General features: G+C 49.0%; 2 protein-coding genes across 5 annotated transcripts in view; one reads left to right on the top strand and one right to left on the bottom strand.

Annotated features, from left to right (window-relative positions):
* Positions 1–16,132, top strand: part of TG (thyroglobulin) — a 232,277-nt gene that overhangs the window by 114,982 nt on the left and 101,163 nt on the right. For all 3 annotated transcript variants that reach the window (XM_049854070.1, XM_049854071.1, XM_049854069.1), the window contains 2 exons: positions 2,236–2,395; positions 7,844–8,046. In XM_049854070.1, the coding sequence (XP_049710027.1) occupies positions 2,236–2,395; positions 7,844–8,046 (363 nt within the window). The remainder of the gene's footprint in view (positions 1–2,235; positions 2,396–7,843; positions 8,047–16,132) is intronic.
* The window catches only part of SLA (Src like adaptor), a 45,421-nt gene continuing 43,237 nt past the window's right edge, over positions 13,949–16,132 (bottom strand). For both annotated transcript variants that reach the window (XM_049854076.1, XM_049854075.1), the window contains one exon: positions 13,949–16,118. In XM_049854076.1, coding sequence (XP_049710033.1) covers positions 15,905–16,118 — 214 coding nt within the window. In that variant the 3' untranslated portion in view covers positions 13,949–15,904. The remainder of the gene's footprint in view (positions 16,119–16,132) is intronic.

The raw sequence follows: 16,132 nt of genomic DNA, 5'->3' as shown, positions 1-16,132 counted from the left end.
GAGGTGCTTAGTCTGGAAGAGCTACCAGACCATACTAGAAGGATTGGAAGGGGGAAGGGGTTGGGGCAGGAGATGACCATCTCTGGTGGCCTGTGCCACACATTCAGCTGGATGCTTATACTTCCTTTTCATCCTCAGAGCACCTCCAAGAGATGTTATTGTTATTCACAGATGAAAAGCCTGAGGCTCAGAGAGGTTAGGTGACTTGCCTAAAGTCACACAGCTAGTGAGTAATTACTGTGGTCGGTCAGTCATGCTAAAGAGGACACGGCTAGGACAGGTGAGGGGTGTCCAGTGAAGGTCTGCTTTTGCTATAGTGTAAGCCAGGACTCTGTGACAGTCCTTTGCAATTTATAGAATACCTTTATGTCTGTGATTTCATTGGACTTCACGTCAACCCTAGGAGGAAGCTATATATATATATATATTTCTTCCCCACTATTTTGAAGGTGCGGAAACTGAGGTTAAGAGACACTAACTGACTTTTCCAAGGACACACAGCTGGGCAGAGTGGAGGCTTGAACCCTGTCTCCTGACTCCGAATCCATTAGAACGGCACCCTCGCAGTCCGAGAGAGCTTGGCGGTTCAGCCTTGGTGTTCCGTGGCCCCATCCTCGCCTTGGGGGAGGGCCATTGACACCACACCCTGGGGGGCAGTGCTGGGCCCCCACAATGGGGACCCTTAGAGGAGGGGCCAGGGCTTTAGTATTTCCCTCTCTGACGTGGTCCCAGCAGGCTAGAGCTGACCCTCACCTTCACGCTCTGCCTCCACTTTACCCACACAAACAGCCTGCTCTCCTGCTGGCATGTTATCCAATAAAAATAACTGGGTGCTTTTGGGAGTGGGGCATAGGGTCACTTCCCTGACCCCTCTGATGGCTCACAAGCAAATAGAACCAGGACACTGGAGATGACCTTTCCTATGGCGTTTAAAGAGGCCTCCTATTGTAAGAATCAGCTCCACCAAATAGTGGCACATAGAGAGGGAAGGTCACAGAGGGAAGGGCCCGGGGACTGTGCTGGGAGGCAAGGTTGGTGGGAGCTCTGGGCCAGCCCCTTGGTCTCTGTAGGAGTTTTAACAAGCCGCTACCCCCCTCAGCCTCTGTCCTCACACTTGTAGAATGGAGGCGCTTATCATCACTGTAGCATCTACCGCGTGGGGCAGAAGAGATAAAGCAGACGTTTTGGGTGAGGGCACTTAGCACAGCACCCATGAAGTAGGCCCTCAGTCAGGGTTGCTGTGCACGAGGGGAGTCCCGTGCAGAAGCGTTTCTGTGTTGGAAGCTGATTGTGCTTGAAGTGGAGAATCAGGACCGTGGGTGGGGCACGGCCCACAGGGAGCCTTGCATACACCACAGCCCGGAGTGGGTCTCAGATGCCTCATAGGAGGCATAATATTCTAATATAAAAGGGTCAGCTGACATAGCAGGTCAGAGCATGGCCTCTGGACTCAGACTGTTTGAGTTCAAATCTCAGCCCTTATACCTCCAAGCTGTGTGACCACCACCAAGTTATTCAACGTCTCTAAGCCTCTGCTTCCTCATCTGTAAAATGGGTATAGTACTAATAGGCCTACTTCACAGTGCTGTTTGAAGACTGAGTGAATAACACACCTGCGTACTTAGTACGGTGCCTGGTCCTTACTGAGTGCCTAATAAATTGTAGCTATCCATTACCAGGAGTCATGGTGGTGTGCACAGTTAAACACTCGGATGCTAACCAAAAGGGAGAAAGTCCTGGCAATCTGCTTCTGAAAAGATTACAGCCTAGAAAACCCTATGCGGCAGTTCTACTCTGTCAACTGGGGTTGCTATGAGTCAAGATCAACTCAATGGCACCCAACAACAACATGCATTACCAAGATAGGTTTCAATCATAGAGGGGCCAGCTGGAAGGAATCACTGAGACTCCAGAATGCTCCTCAGAAGTGGACGAAGGGCTAGAACTGGGATGTTGGAAGACTGCATGGTGTCCTGAGATGGGCTCAGGGTCTGCTTTCACCACTTACTCACTTTTGTGATTGTGCAAAGCATCTTTACTTTTCTGACCCTCAGTTTCTTCATCTGTGAGCTGGGGCCAAGTGTGCCTATAGGGAAGAGATGAAGGGAGGCCTGATGCAGGTAAAGCGTTGGATTCCCATCTTTGTCTAGTGCCTACCATGGGACAGGTGTTCCCACCCAGCTCTTGTGGTTGAAAGTGAGCCCCCCCAAAGCCCTTACTTCTCCAATGTTGCAGGCCCCCAATGCCTCGGTGCTGATCTTCTTCCACAACACCATGGAGGGCAAAGGAAGAGAAGGACAGCTGGCTGTCGACGGCTCCTTTCTGGCTGCTGTTGGCAACCTCATTGTGGTCACTGCCAGCTACCGAGTGGGCGTCTTTGGCTTCCTGAGTTCCGGTGAGTCCTGACGTTGGTGGGCACTGCCAGCTCCCTGAGCCAAGGCTTCATCTTTGTGTGTATTCAGCCCCTTCTTCCGGAATCCCCAGCCCCTCACTGCCCTGCCCTCCTCCAGCCCACCTGAGCACACAGTGGAGTGTCCAGCATGTTCATGAGCACCTGCAGTGAGGCTGGCATCACAGATGACAGTGACTGTTGACATCGATTGAGCACTCACTGTGTGTCTGAAGCTGTCCCAAGTACATGGCAAGATTCTGTATATAGATTTAGAAGAGGAAACTGAGGCCCAAGGAGGTTAGAAGCGTGGTAACTTGGTGAAGGTTATAGGTTAGGAACTAACAGAACCAGCGTTCACCAGGGGTTGATCTGCCCTGGAGAGCTTTAAGGAATGGATACAGCTCCTCTGCCCACAAGAAACCATCTGCCTAGTAGTGAGAGCTGCACCAGTAACGCGTTTCTCATCTGTTCTTCCATTCTGGCCCTACTCGTGAAGATCAACCTGCCCTGTATCTAGTCATGAACCCATTTATCACCCTGGTTGTGCCCTTTGCCATCCCCACACATTCCCAGGGCAGAGTTGAGCCTTGGACCAATCAAAACACCCTCCATCCACATCTCCTTCCCCATCTCCAGCCACCCGCAAGGGTGGGAGAGGCAGCAGACAGCTGAGCCAGGGGGCCGGTACACTGAACTCAGAACCGAAGATCCAGTTGCCAGCTTTGCCATTCACTGGCCGTGCAACCTTGGACACAACCCTTCCTTTCTCCGAGGCTCAGTTTTCTCCTCTATAAAATGGGCATAATTTTACCCCACTTCCAGAGTTACTGTGGGGCTCAGGTGAGGTAGCGCCTGTGAAAGGGTTTTAGAAGTGGTAATTTGGTATACAAGGCCTTGGGTAGGGATTGGGCTTCCTCTCTGTGTTCCAAGCGCCGCATTTAAAACCTGGAATGTCTTGTGTGCTGAGTGTGGACAGGCGGGTGGGAGGTAGAGTGGCTGGAATGAAGGATTTGACTAGAATGTGGGTAAGTGGGGGGACATTGAGTATGAGCACAGGCCAGAGGTGGGAACATGCAGGGTGGCTGTGGGAATGAGGGCTGGACAGGCCACGTGGCCTGGGCCATGAGTGCCACGAAGGAGATTTCAGTGTGGACAACAGACAGGACGTGGACAAGTTAAGGCAAAACACCACAGATGGCAACATGAGAAACAGGATGTGAGTAGATTTCAGATTTTCCTTTAGAGGAAACAGGGTCAACTGCTAAAGGACGAGACTGAGAACCTCAAGATACAGCTTCTGTCTACTGGCTCCCCCATTCTCTGGCTTTGTGGCCCTGGTCCCTCATGGGACTTTTCTGAATCTTGGTTTTCTCACTTGTACAATGAAGGAAGTAATCCCCGGCCCTCTTTCACACATAGGTGGTGATGAAACGCAAATATGAACACTGGGGGTTTGTGAAAGCTTTTGGGGAACGTAAAGAATGATTCACACAAAAATATATTTTCTTCTTTATGAGAGGTAAATTCTTTGTCTGGGATTCTGTTCTTCTCTTCAAACACAAGATTGACCACAACTTGTTAAGGCAGCTGCCCTTTCTCTGACAGTTGTTGTCAGGTGCCGTTGAGTTGGTTCTGACTCACAGAGATCCTACTATGTACAAAAGAACGAAACACTGCCTGGTTCTGTGCCATCCTCACAATTGTCATGCTTGAGCCCATTGTTGTAGCCACTGTGTCAATCCATCTCATTGAGGGTCTTCCTCTTTTCTGCTGACCCTGTACTTTACCAAGCATGGTGTCCTTCTTCAGAGACTGGTCCTTCCTGATAACGTGTACAAAGTACGTGAGGCGACGTCTGACAGAGGCGGGGGCAAGTTGGAATCAGCCTGTCCCACTGTGGGTGACCAGAGCTTTCACAGACACGGCTGACTGTTTGACTTAGAATGTTTCTAGATGGAAGAGAAGTGAATTTCCACATGTTGTCTATCCCTCAGGGGCAGGGGATCATGATTTCATGGACTGTAATCTTCCTGACAATTCATGAGCTTCTGGAAAGGCTAACTCATTCCAGCTGCTGGCTGGGGCAGCCTAAAGAGAGGGGAAAGAAGCTTCCAGCATACCTAGCCTTCTCATTCCTGACCCATACCAACACTGCTTCCACAGCTGGGGCTCAGAGGAAGACCCATCAGCAAGGACAGTCACACTTACCAAGCACCTTTCTTCACCAGACATTGTGCCCGGATTAGCTCCTGGAGTCCTCCCAGCAGCTGTGTGAGGCCAGCATCCTGTGGCCAGTTCACAGGTGAAAACACCTGGACTCAGGAAGGCTAAGACACTTCATTACCCATGATCACTAGTAGCCTGAGCGAAAACCACGCCGATTGCCATCAAGTTGATTCTGACTCACAGCGACCCTAGAGGACAGGGTGGGACTGTCCCAGAGGGTTTCCTAGGCTGTAATCTTTAGAGAAGCAGACTGCACATCTTTCTCCTGTGGAGCAGCTGGTGGGTTCGAACCACCAACCTCTGGGTTGGCGGCCAGGTGCTTTAACCACTGCCCCACCAAGGCTTCTCCCGCTAGTGGCATACTGGGCTTTAAACCTTGTTGCTGAGACAATAGCAGCAAAGACAACAAGAAACACCACAGTCGAGTTGTAGCTGGCCACCTCAGACATCTAGAAAAACCCTGGGATCGAGCAGGATCAGTCCTTTGTGCCTTTACGTTTGTTTAGCCCACACGTGGTTTCGCTTTGCTTTATTTACTACCCGCTGCCATCAAGTCGATTCTGAGTCACAGCAACCCTGTAGGCCAGAGTAACTGCCCCATAGGGTTTCTAAGGCTGTACTTTTTATGGAAGCAGACTGCCACATCTTTCTTCCATGGAGTGGCTGGTAGGTTCGAACCACCAACCTTTTGGCTAGCAGTTAAGTGCTTAACCACTATACAACCCCACCACAGCTCCTTGCTTTATATACTAGACCTTGTCTAAAAAAACCCCAAAAAACCAAATCCACACTTTGACAGGGAGAGACTTATTCAGAAAGAAGAGGGAGAAGGGACTCTGCAATGGGGCAGCCTGATGTCCTGCCTGGCGCAGGCTTGCATTCAAGCAGGATGGGGCTCCACGGGCAGCTCTGTCACTCAGTGAAGCCAGGGGCTGGACAGATACTTTGCTCCCCTTGCATGCTGCCCACTGGCCACACAATAGGGGTGAGGCCTGTGGGGCAATTATATGAGATACAATGCATGAAGAACAGACACATGGAACTGTGCCAGGCACCTAGCAGGGTCACAAGTGGACATCCTTCTTCTGTCCCTAGATGAGGACTCTTTCAAGGCAGGGCTGTGTTTAAGTCATCTCCAGTCTGGGCTTTGGCCAGCATCTGCAATGAAGCTGACTAGTGATTGGACAGCAGCCATCGTCCAGTCACCCGGTCAGGGCCTGTGCTGAGAGCCCCCCTCTGTATCTCCCCACATTTGATAAACCCTTGCAGCTGGCATTGGCTGTTGGATCCCAGAGCGTAATGGTCCCAGAGGGTCCTGAGACTGACAGTCTCCAGAGGTGCGCTTCTGAAGGGGTGGGGAGCAGATGGAACAGACACCTCGGTCCTATAGCTGAGCAGACAAACCTGGTTCTCTGCAGAGCAAGAGCCAGCCGAGCCCAACAGCATGTGAAAGGATCTGGTGCTCCTGATGGAAAGAGCAGCTGGAAGGAAGTGAGGGGCCGGGGGTGGAGGACAGGAGACCATTTCCACAGCCCTGGGACTTTGGGTGCACCGCAACTGCCCTTCCCTCTTGGACAGAGCAGAGCAGCAAGGGGCTCTGAGGACCATGACAAGCAGGGACAGGGCCCCTGACCCTCTAACCAGAAGAACAGGCAGCGGATCCTGCTTAGCGGATGTGCCATCACAGAGGCAGTTTCTACCAACAGCATCAGTGAGCTAATGCTGGGACCTAACTTTTCTTTTTTTTAATTAATATAAAATACTTCTGTGGCCAGTACTTTATGTCAGGCACTTGTCTATTCTCTTTAGAAATGTTGACCAATTTAGCCCTCATAGCAACACAATGAGGTAGGTACTATTACCCCCATTTTCTTGTTGTTGTGAGTTGGCAACTCATGGCGACCCCATGTACAACAGAATGAAACGTTGCCCAGTCCTGTGCCATCTTCATGATCCTTGGTATGCTGGAGTCTATTGTTTCGGCCACTATGTATTTTGAGTGCCTTCCAACCTAGGGGCTCATCTTCAAGCACTCTATCCGATAATATTCTGTGGTGATCTGTAGGGTTTTCATTGGCTGATTTTCAGATGTAGATTGCCAGGCCTTTATTCCTAGCCTGTCTTAGTCTGGAAGCTCCACTGAAACCTGTCCACCATGGGTGACCCTACTTTTTTTAAAATACCAGTGATGTATCTTCTGGTGTTGTAGTAACACACAAGCCACCACAGTATGACAAGCTGGCAGACAGCTGGTGGTTGAAGGAGGTAAACTTGAGATGCAGCTGGCTGGGGGCTCAGAAGGCTGGATGAACTCTTGGTGACTGTGTTAGCTGCGTGTAGAAATGTGGAGTCCAGAGCAGGGACAGACATCCAAGAGCCATCAGCATGCAGGTGGTAATTGAAGCCATGGGACCTGATGACATTGCCCAGTGCAGTCAGAAAAGAAGCGGGCCTCACATCAAACCGGAACCAAGGTCTGCATCTGAGGGTTTGGCAGAGAAGGACAAGTCAGGGGAATAGACTGATAAGGAGGATGGATCCATTGGGTTTGGGGGAAGACCAGAAGGATGAGGACATGTAGTGTCTTAAACAGGTAAGGAGATGAACTACTACTACTTCTACTACTCTGTATCTGAATCATTTCATTAAACAACAACAACAAAACAAAACAACATGGTGCTGTCTCTCAACAAGTATTTACTGAATTGTGTGAAAGAAGGAAAGCGAGATTGACCTGGTGGAACACTACTGGGAGGTCACAAAAGATGAGGTGGGAAGGCAGGGGATCAATAGCTGGGCAAGTCTGGCCAGAGAGGAAGGAGGCATGTGGGGTTGGCGCTGTGGGGCAGGTTTGTCTCCCTCGCACTGGTTGTGCTAAGCAAGGGGTGGTGTGAGCATGCATGAGTTGTAATCTGAGCACGTACCTGGCCACAGACAATGCCCTCCTTTACCTACAGGAAAGCCATGACCCAGGAGGGTTAAGTGACATGTCCAAGGTCTCCTAGCCAGCAAAGGCTAAAGCTAGGATTCCAGCCAGGGATTGTGTGGCTCTGAAGACCACATTCTTGCTACTGTCCTATACTGTATTTGGAAGCAACAATCCAGAACTGTGGGGTCAAGGGCTCGAGTCCCCCCCGTGGAACCTGGACCTGGTGTAGACAAGACTGTAATTATTAAATCTGAGGTTGCAAGAGTCACTACAAAAGGCTTTCCTCTTCTTTGAAGGGTCCAGCGAAGTGAGTGGAAACTGGGGGCTGAAGGACGAGGTGGCGGCTCTGACCTGGGTGCAGACCCACATTAGAGAGTTTGGTGGGGATCCTCGGCGCGTGTCCCTGGCAGCAGACCGCGGCGGGGCTGATGTGGCCAGCATCCACCTTCTCACCACCAGGGCTGTGGATGCCCGACTCTTCCGAAGGGCTGTGCTGATGGTGAGTCACCTGTTCTGCCTTCATCTCACTGCAGACGCTGGCCAGGGGAGGTGGCTCTCACTGCCTCCAGAGACCATTTCACTTGAATGGTTTTCCCTCATCCTTTGTCCTGAATGTGGATTCTGCTATGGACGTCTTTCCATGTATGCATGATTCCAGGACACAGAAGGGCTCTCTTAACTACTTCCCACGCATATCTAAAGTGACAACAATTCTAGATGGTGAAGGGGGTCTCTTTCCTGAGAGTACCTCATTTGGGTTTACTGGTTCTGAACCTTTAGTCAGTCTGTTGTCGACGGATGAAAAGAAGGGGATGGAACACAGGATAAGAAGCTTGCTGGTGGAGGAAAAGGTAAGGATGAAGGTACAGTTCAGCCCAGAAAAGCTGAACTACATCGGGCAGATCACCCACACAGGAGAGGAATAGAACCCAGATAAGCCTTATCCACCTCCCAGTGTTGATTCCCTGATGGTCTCTGTGTTTGAACTTGGACTCTCTCTTACACTGTCTGGTTTCTGTGGTGGCCCATGCTTTATCCCCTATGAGATTCAGTTCTGGTGTATTTTCCTTGGAGAACAATGTTGAGTGACTCTTTAATCTCACTGGTCCTTTCTGCTTCATTATTGGTCCACTTAGTCCTTGACTGTTGAATGAAGTCAACTATTGCCAAGCAAAGAATAGAACTCACTGATTGTGATTCTCCTGGATGGCCTGAAGCCTCTGCTAGGTGATGATGACACTGTTGAAATAATGACGCTGATGATGATGACAGTGACTATGATGGCAGAAATAACCCAGCTGATCACAGCATAAGTCCTGTGTCTATTGTTCTGACATTGATTAGCTCCTTATTTTATTGAGCATCCAGTTTGCGCCAGGTGCTATGCTAGGTGCTGGAAATGCCACAGTAAATAATAAATGTCCCTGTTCTCGGGAAGCTTGTAGCTTTGTGGGGGATTGAGGACAATTAAAACAGATATTTAAAAGAAGGGCTTAAGGCACTTCATAGAGAAGGTACCGCCAAAATACAGGGGAAGGAAGGAGTGTCAAGAACACTTACCAGGGAGGGAATGTCTGAGCTGACTCCGGAGGGCTGTGTAGGCATTTGCTGATGGGCCAAGGCCTGGCAATGAAGAAAGCTTGGCTGTTCACAGGAATCTGCAAGTTGTGGGGTGTGACTGGAGGGAAGGATCCCAGATGGGCAGTGAGATGAGGCTGGGAAGAAGAGAGTAGTAAGATCCTCCTGAAGAGTTTGGGCTTTATCCTGAGTGCACGCAGGACCACTGGAGGGTTTGTAAGCACGTGGGAAACTTGCTGAGAGCTGCGCTTCAGGAAGATTTCCCTTAGTGCTGGGTGGAGGATGAATTTATGTGGGGCAAGAAAGCAATTAGACAACTGCTGAGTAACACAAATTAAGGAGCTATGGTGAACCAATGACAGCAACACCATGGGCTGAATTCCTCTCAGGCCAGTCATATGAGTACACCCAGTTTGTCTAGCCTTCCTGTGGTCCAATGCTTGGCCATAAGGAGGGCAGGAGAAATGTCATTGTTCGGGCATGCCTGATGGCTAGAACAGCATTGTCACCATTCCTGAGAGGAAGTGGTGCCACCTGCCACCCCGTCTCTCTCCTTCAGCCACAGGAGCCTGCGCATGTACCCTGAAGAGTCCTCACTCTCTTTTGCCTTGTACAGGCTGCTTCCTCTTCATGGAGCAGGTTTCTCTCACCCTCCATTTTATCTGCTGTCCTCCTTCTCCCAGGAAGCCTTCTAGACTTTTCTGCAGAGAACTGGACCCCATATGAATGGCCTATGCTAGCCTGCACTTCTCCTATATAGCACTGATCATGATTTCCCATCGGTTAACAATTATTACTAGTGCCAACTCTGTCTCCCTCAAACGACTGTAAGCTCCAGGAGAACAGGGGCTGGGCAGGCCTTGCTTTCCGCAGCTGCCTGAGTCCTTTACGTAGTGTATCACATAGTAGACGCTCAGGAATTAACATCTGGGCCCTGAGTGAGCATGGGAGTGGCGGAGTTCTCAGAGCTTGCTCTGGGGCCCAGGGCCCACAGGCCACCCCTGTTCCCTTCTCCCATCCCCTTCTTGTATCCCTTGTCTTTTGATTCCAGCTTTCTTGAAGCTGCCCTTCTGAAGTGGGTCCATTTTAGTGGCAGGAGGCCTGAGACAAACAGTCTTCAAATTCCTGGTGTGGAAAACAAACAGTCTTTGTCTCCTAGTGCTACCACAGTGAAATACTGCAAAGTGGGTGGCTTTAAAGAGCAGACGTTGGTGTTATCAAAATTCTCAAGGCTAGACCTCTGCGTTCAGGGCATCAGCAAGGCCACGCTCTCTCTGTTAGCTCTGGGGGTAGGTCCTTCCTTGTCTCTTTTAGCTTCTGTAGCCCTGAGCATTTCTTAGCGTTGCTCTGGCTTGGAGGTGATCCTCACAGGCTGTCTTCTCTCCGTGCGTGACTCTGCTCTTCTGTCTGTCCTCTTTTATAAAATGTCACTCAGATTAGAACCCACCATACTCCAGTATGACTTTGTTAACTGATAACATCTGGGGAAAACAAAAACCTGTTTCCTCAAACAAGGGCACATTGGCTGATGCAGAAGTAAGACTTCAACACATCTTTTTGGATTACACAATTCAATGCATGATGTAGACCTTCCTGACTTGGCGGTGCTGGTCCTGGAGAGGTTTCTCCAGGGCATTCTCAGAAACCAGACATTCACAAGGACCCAGAAGATTCCCAAACAACCTTCTAACAGGCTCCAAACGCAGAATTTTCATTTTGAGGATTTAGGTGTTTTGAGGGATTTTAAAAAATTAATCTGGTTTAACAAATGGCAGTGTATTTAAAAATAAACCCTCCCGTCTGTTTTAGTCATTTAGAGGCGGCTTTTTTTTGACGACTGCTCCCAACCATCTTGGGGGATGCTTGTGAAATTATTTGAAAGGGAGAGAACTAAAATACTTCAGTATATTAGCGGTTCTTAAATGTGCTGTTTACCAGCAGATGTTAGGCGAAAGAATGTGAGATGGTGATTTATCCTTAGATTAAATCTTAAGTCTTTTTGCAAATCTTGGGGCCAGAAATGTTGAAACATTAGGCAAGAGAGACTCCTGTGATAGTAATTTAATAATATATTTGTTTAGCACAAGGAGCCCTGGTGGCACAGTGGTTAAGTGCTCGGCTGCTAACCGAAAGTTTGGTGGTTCGAACCCACCAGCCACTCCTCGGGAGAAGTATGTGTAAGTCTGCTTCTGTAAAGTTTACAGCCTTGGAAACCCTATGGGGCAGTTCTTCGCTGTCCTGTAGGGTTGCTATGATTTGGAATCAACTCAACAGCAATGGTTTTTGTTTGTTTGTTTTAGCATGTTTGGGGGCCGCTGAGCACTTTCAATATATTACCTCACAGATTGCTAACACTGATTGACATGGGGCCTTTATTTTAGTTCCAACTTAGAGATAAGAAATCTGAGGCTCCCAGAGTTTTAATGACCTACTGAAGAAGACAGCGAAGAAGCAGCCTTGTCAGGGACCGTGTTTTACCACTCCATGAGGCTTCTTCTCCCAGGACCTTGGGGCTTCTTTGGGGTCTCAGGATTTAAGAGGAAGAGCCCAGGGCTAGGACCAGATAGGCTTGAGTTAAGACCTAGGCCTTGGGCAAAACCCTTAACCCTGTATTCTTCAGCTATAAATACCAACCAACCAGATGCTGTTGACTTGACTCTGACTCACTGTGACCCCATGTGTGTCAGAGTAGAGCTGTGCCTTATAGGGTTTTCAATGGCTGATTTTTCAGAAGTAGATTGCCAGGCCTTTCTTCCGAGGTGCCTCTGGGTGGACTTGAACTACCCAACCTTTAGATTAGCAGCTGAGTGTGTTAACCATTTGTACCACCCTGCTGAAACCAAAAACCCTTTGCTGTTGAGTTAATTCTGACTCATAGCGACCCCATAGAATAGGGTTTCCAAGGCTGTAATCTTTACTGAAGCAGACTGCCACATCTTTCTCCCGTGGAGTGGCTGTTGGGGTGAACCATCAACCTCTTGGTTAGCAGCTGAGTGATTAACCACCGTACCAGCAGGGCTTCTTTTCTACCTCCCAGAGACTTCTTAATCCTCTTGGTACTTTCTTAACTCTGAGCATAACACATGGTTCAGAGAGCATGCCTAATGCTATGCTGGGTCCCGTTAACCTAGGGGAGAAAAATGATGGGCAGGGCCCAGAGCACTGGTCACAGCTGTTTTTGCACCGTGATTTTTTACCTCCTCGGGTAAGCACCCATTCCTGTGCTCATTTTATGCAAACTTGGCCAAGCTATTCATGGACTTGGATGTTTCTGTAGATGTTTTAGAATAAGTTTGTTGAATTAAAAATCCCCCCACCCCCTGCTGATTGTAGCTTCATGGAATTTATTAATTTCAGGAAAAAAAAATTATGTTTTTGTGATGTTAAACCTTGTATCCATGAATCAATCATATTAAGTCACCACACTCATGGACATAGTATTTTTGTCACCTTTAGGTATTTTCATACCGTTTTGAACTTTTTTCTGTAACCAAAACCGAACTGGTTGCCATTGAGTCGATTCCGACTCAAGGTTTTGTGAAATCTTTATGAGGCAAATTTCTACAAATGCCATAGTTTTAGTTAGCATTGTGAATGGAGTCTAATTTCCTATCGTGTGTTTTTAGTTGGTAAATCCTGACATGGGGACAGTGGCGGATCAGTGGTAGGATCCTGGCCCTCCGTGTGGGAGCCCTGGGTTTGATTCCCGGACAGTGTGCCTCATGTGTGACCACCATCCGTTAGTGGCAACATGCATGTTGCTCTGATGCTGAACAGGTTTCAGTGGAGCTTCCAGGCTAAAACAGACTAGGAAGAAAGGCTTGGCGATCTAGTTCCAATGAAATCGGCCAATGAAAACCCTGTGGATCACAATGGTCCAGTCTACAACTGATCATGAGGATGGCCCCTGACTGGACAGCATTTGATTCCATTGTGCGTGGGGTCACCATGACTCGGGGGCCGACTCAATGGCTGCTAATAATAACAAAACAAATCCTGATGTCGAGAAATGAGTTGATTGTACAATTTGCTGATCTCTCGTTCCTTCTAATGCTTTGTTGCTTCTCTTGAGTTTTCTATGAAATTACCTCACCATCTGCCAATAATAATAGGCTTTATTTCTGTACCGGTTGCGATAAAATGCTAAGCTTCTGTAACTAGGAGACCCAGCACTGGAGGAGCTTAAAGAAGAAATAAGTTTATTCTTTTCTCGTTCTCTTTCTCATAATACTCCAAGGTGAGCAGTCCAGGCATCTCATGGTCCTCAGGGCCCTGGCGGGGAGGGGCACACTTCCTCTTGCCTCCTACCTAAAGGACTACCCTCCAATCCAGGAGCATGTGGCTGTTTCTTGCATAGTCGTACCACCGTAGGAAGGTGTCCTGTTTATTCATACCAAGCTCCTGCTTCCAGAGACCTTGTCTGTTCCTCACTGCTATAGCCCCAGCCACTGGAGCAGGATCTAGTGTTTAGTGGGTGTCTAAAAAATACTCGAAGAAAGAAATGATTAGAACGAATAGCACAGACAGGTATCACGAGTGAGATGCAGAAGAACCTAGGTGAGCCATAGAATTTTCATAACAATGGCTAAGAACGGTTCTCTCCCTCGGTCCATCCCATAGGTCCACCTTCAAGTTTGATAAGACACAAATCTGGTTTTTCCAAAGGCTCACCAAGAGGAGGCTGCAGTGCCAGCCAGAGCAGGCCCTCTGGGTGTCCGTGGCTCTCATCTCTCCCCCATTGTGCGTTCATCTGAAAACTCAAAACCTACAGGGTTTCTGCATAAATTGTCCCCCCACCCCGCCCTCCAAGAAGCTCTCACATGTTCCAAGGGTTAGATATGTATTAGGTTTATTTTAATCAAGAATAAATACATGATTTAGCAAAGTGTAATGCTTCCCACTTAGAAATCCCTCCCAGTGCTCCCCCAAACATTCCAATGACATGACTTACAAAGGGAAACGATACACAAGACACTGTACAACCATCTGGAGTCCGAGAGGTCACCCTGCCTGGGATGGAAGTCAATGTCCGCAGTGTTACATTCATGTCTTACAGGCTGGCTGGCCTCTGTGTAACAGGCGTTTGGGGATTGTCAAGGAAACTACGCTGTTGCCTTGTATAAACACACTGGAATCTGACAACTGCAGAAAACCACGTAAATGCACATACATACACCACTGGCCTGGTGACCTCAGATCCATGGGATGCTTCTGGTGACCAGAAAGACTTCTTCCTGCAGGCGCAAGAGATACCCCACGCGCCCTTCCCCCAGGTCCTTTGAAACATGGGAAATGAGTTCCTGGGTCCTCCACAGCCCCTTCCTCACAGGATCTGGTGGGTGGCCCCTGCCTTTACCTCCCTGGAGCTTTCTCCCTCATCACTGAGAATTTTGTCCTATGGGATCAAGCCACTCTCTCGTCATGTTTCCTCAGGCTCAGCATTTTTACTCATATGAATGCCAGACCCTTCAGGGAATAAAACACTGGATAGATTAATTCTTTTGGAAACCAAAAAAACCAAACCCATTGCCGTTGAGTCGATTTCGACTCATAGCGATTCTTATCAATTTCTTTTTTGAAAAACATCCAACAGTTCTCACCTCGTCAGTCCAGCCAATCCTTACACTCTCTGAAGATCCAGCTAAATCAGGGTGCCTGGATCCCCCGTCTCCTGCTCCCCATCCCATCCGAAGCCAGGAGCTGATTTCCCGCTTTAGACCCCACAGTTCTCCACGCATTCACATTATTTTTATGTTATTTGTTTATACATCCTTCTCCCAGTCTACACTGTGGGTGTCTCTGCTGGGAGCTAGGGTTTAGTCATCTTGTTTTTTTTTTGTTTTGTTTTGTTTTTAACTGGCATCTTACGCAGAACTTAACACAGTGCTTCTCTAGGCAATTATGAATGAATGATTGACGCATTAATATAGGCGAGAATCTTAGCAACCTGAGACACGCTTTCTGTGTTGCAAAGCCCTGACTGGGCGTCGTGAAACCCTGTGCCATTCCAGGCCGCTCCCCCCCTTCACTTCCCCACCTACAGCCTCCCCTTCTCCCATCTGCCTTGCCCTCTTCAGAACTGGGGAGGCCACTCAAGTCTGCACATCTGGCTTTGTCTCAGAAGTCTGCCAAAGGTATCTCTTGATTCGGGTCAGTACAAGGGGCCTCCACGTTCCTTCCAACCCCAGCCTCTCCCTGGGTTTCTCACTGTCTCACAAAGCCAGCTGATAAGGAAGGCTAACGTTTAGTGTCGCCGAGTTCCATTCAAAGAAAAAGAGGGGTATTCCCAAGGTCTCTGCACACATGGGTTAAAAAAGTTCAATGCAGGGAGCATTTTGCAAGCCCAGGTCTTCTGCCAGGCCACCAGTTTGTGGTTCGCCTTCTTCTCAGGCTTTTCTCCTGCAGTTCTCTTGAATGATCACAATGTGTGACCAATTAGGCAGTTTGCTGGAGAGCAGTCCTTCCGCACTTGTTGGTGGAGTGCGTACATACATATCACATGCACACATGCATGCACGTGGGGTTTTTCTGAAATATTGCCCGATTGAGTCATAATTCAACATTTGTAACATCGCCATGCTGATCAGACACCTGGAAGGGGCACCTTTCACCACCATGTGGGTGGAGAAGACGAGAGTTTGAGTCCCCGTGGGCTCCTCTCGGCTTGTGGAAGACGCAAGGGTCTCCAGGGACCAGGGGACCCTGCCTCTCTGCAGGTTCCCAGCTGATAGTTGGCCACCCTATTCCTTCTGGCATATGCCGTGGCGATGGGCCTCAGGCTAGTCTTCAAAGTAGGGCGGCAAGGAGAAAAAGGAGCTCTTCCTCTTGTTTCCGCTGTATACCAGGGAGACGCTCTTCTTCTTCCGGTCAAAGGGGGCACTGTCATCACTGGTCAGGGACAGGTAGGAGGCGATGCTTTCCCGCAGGCCATGGCTGAAAAGAGACTCGTCTATGCCCAGTGGGTTCTCGGCTCCCTCGGGGTCCTCTTGCATTCTGGGGGTGGGAAG

The sequence above is a fragment of the Elephas maximus genome, chromosome 15, assembly GCF_024166365.1.
Source record: "Elephas maximus indicus isolate mEleMax1 chromosome 15, mEleMax1 primary haplotype, whole genome shotgun sequence".
Taxonomy (NCBI): domain Eukaryota; kingdom Metazoa; phylum Chordata; class Mammalia; order Proboscidea; family Elephantidae; genus Elephas; species Elephas maximus.
This window is presented reverse-complemented; position numbering and strand designations above follow the sequence as displayed.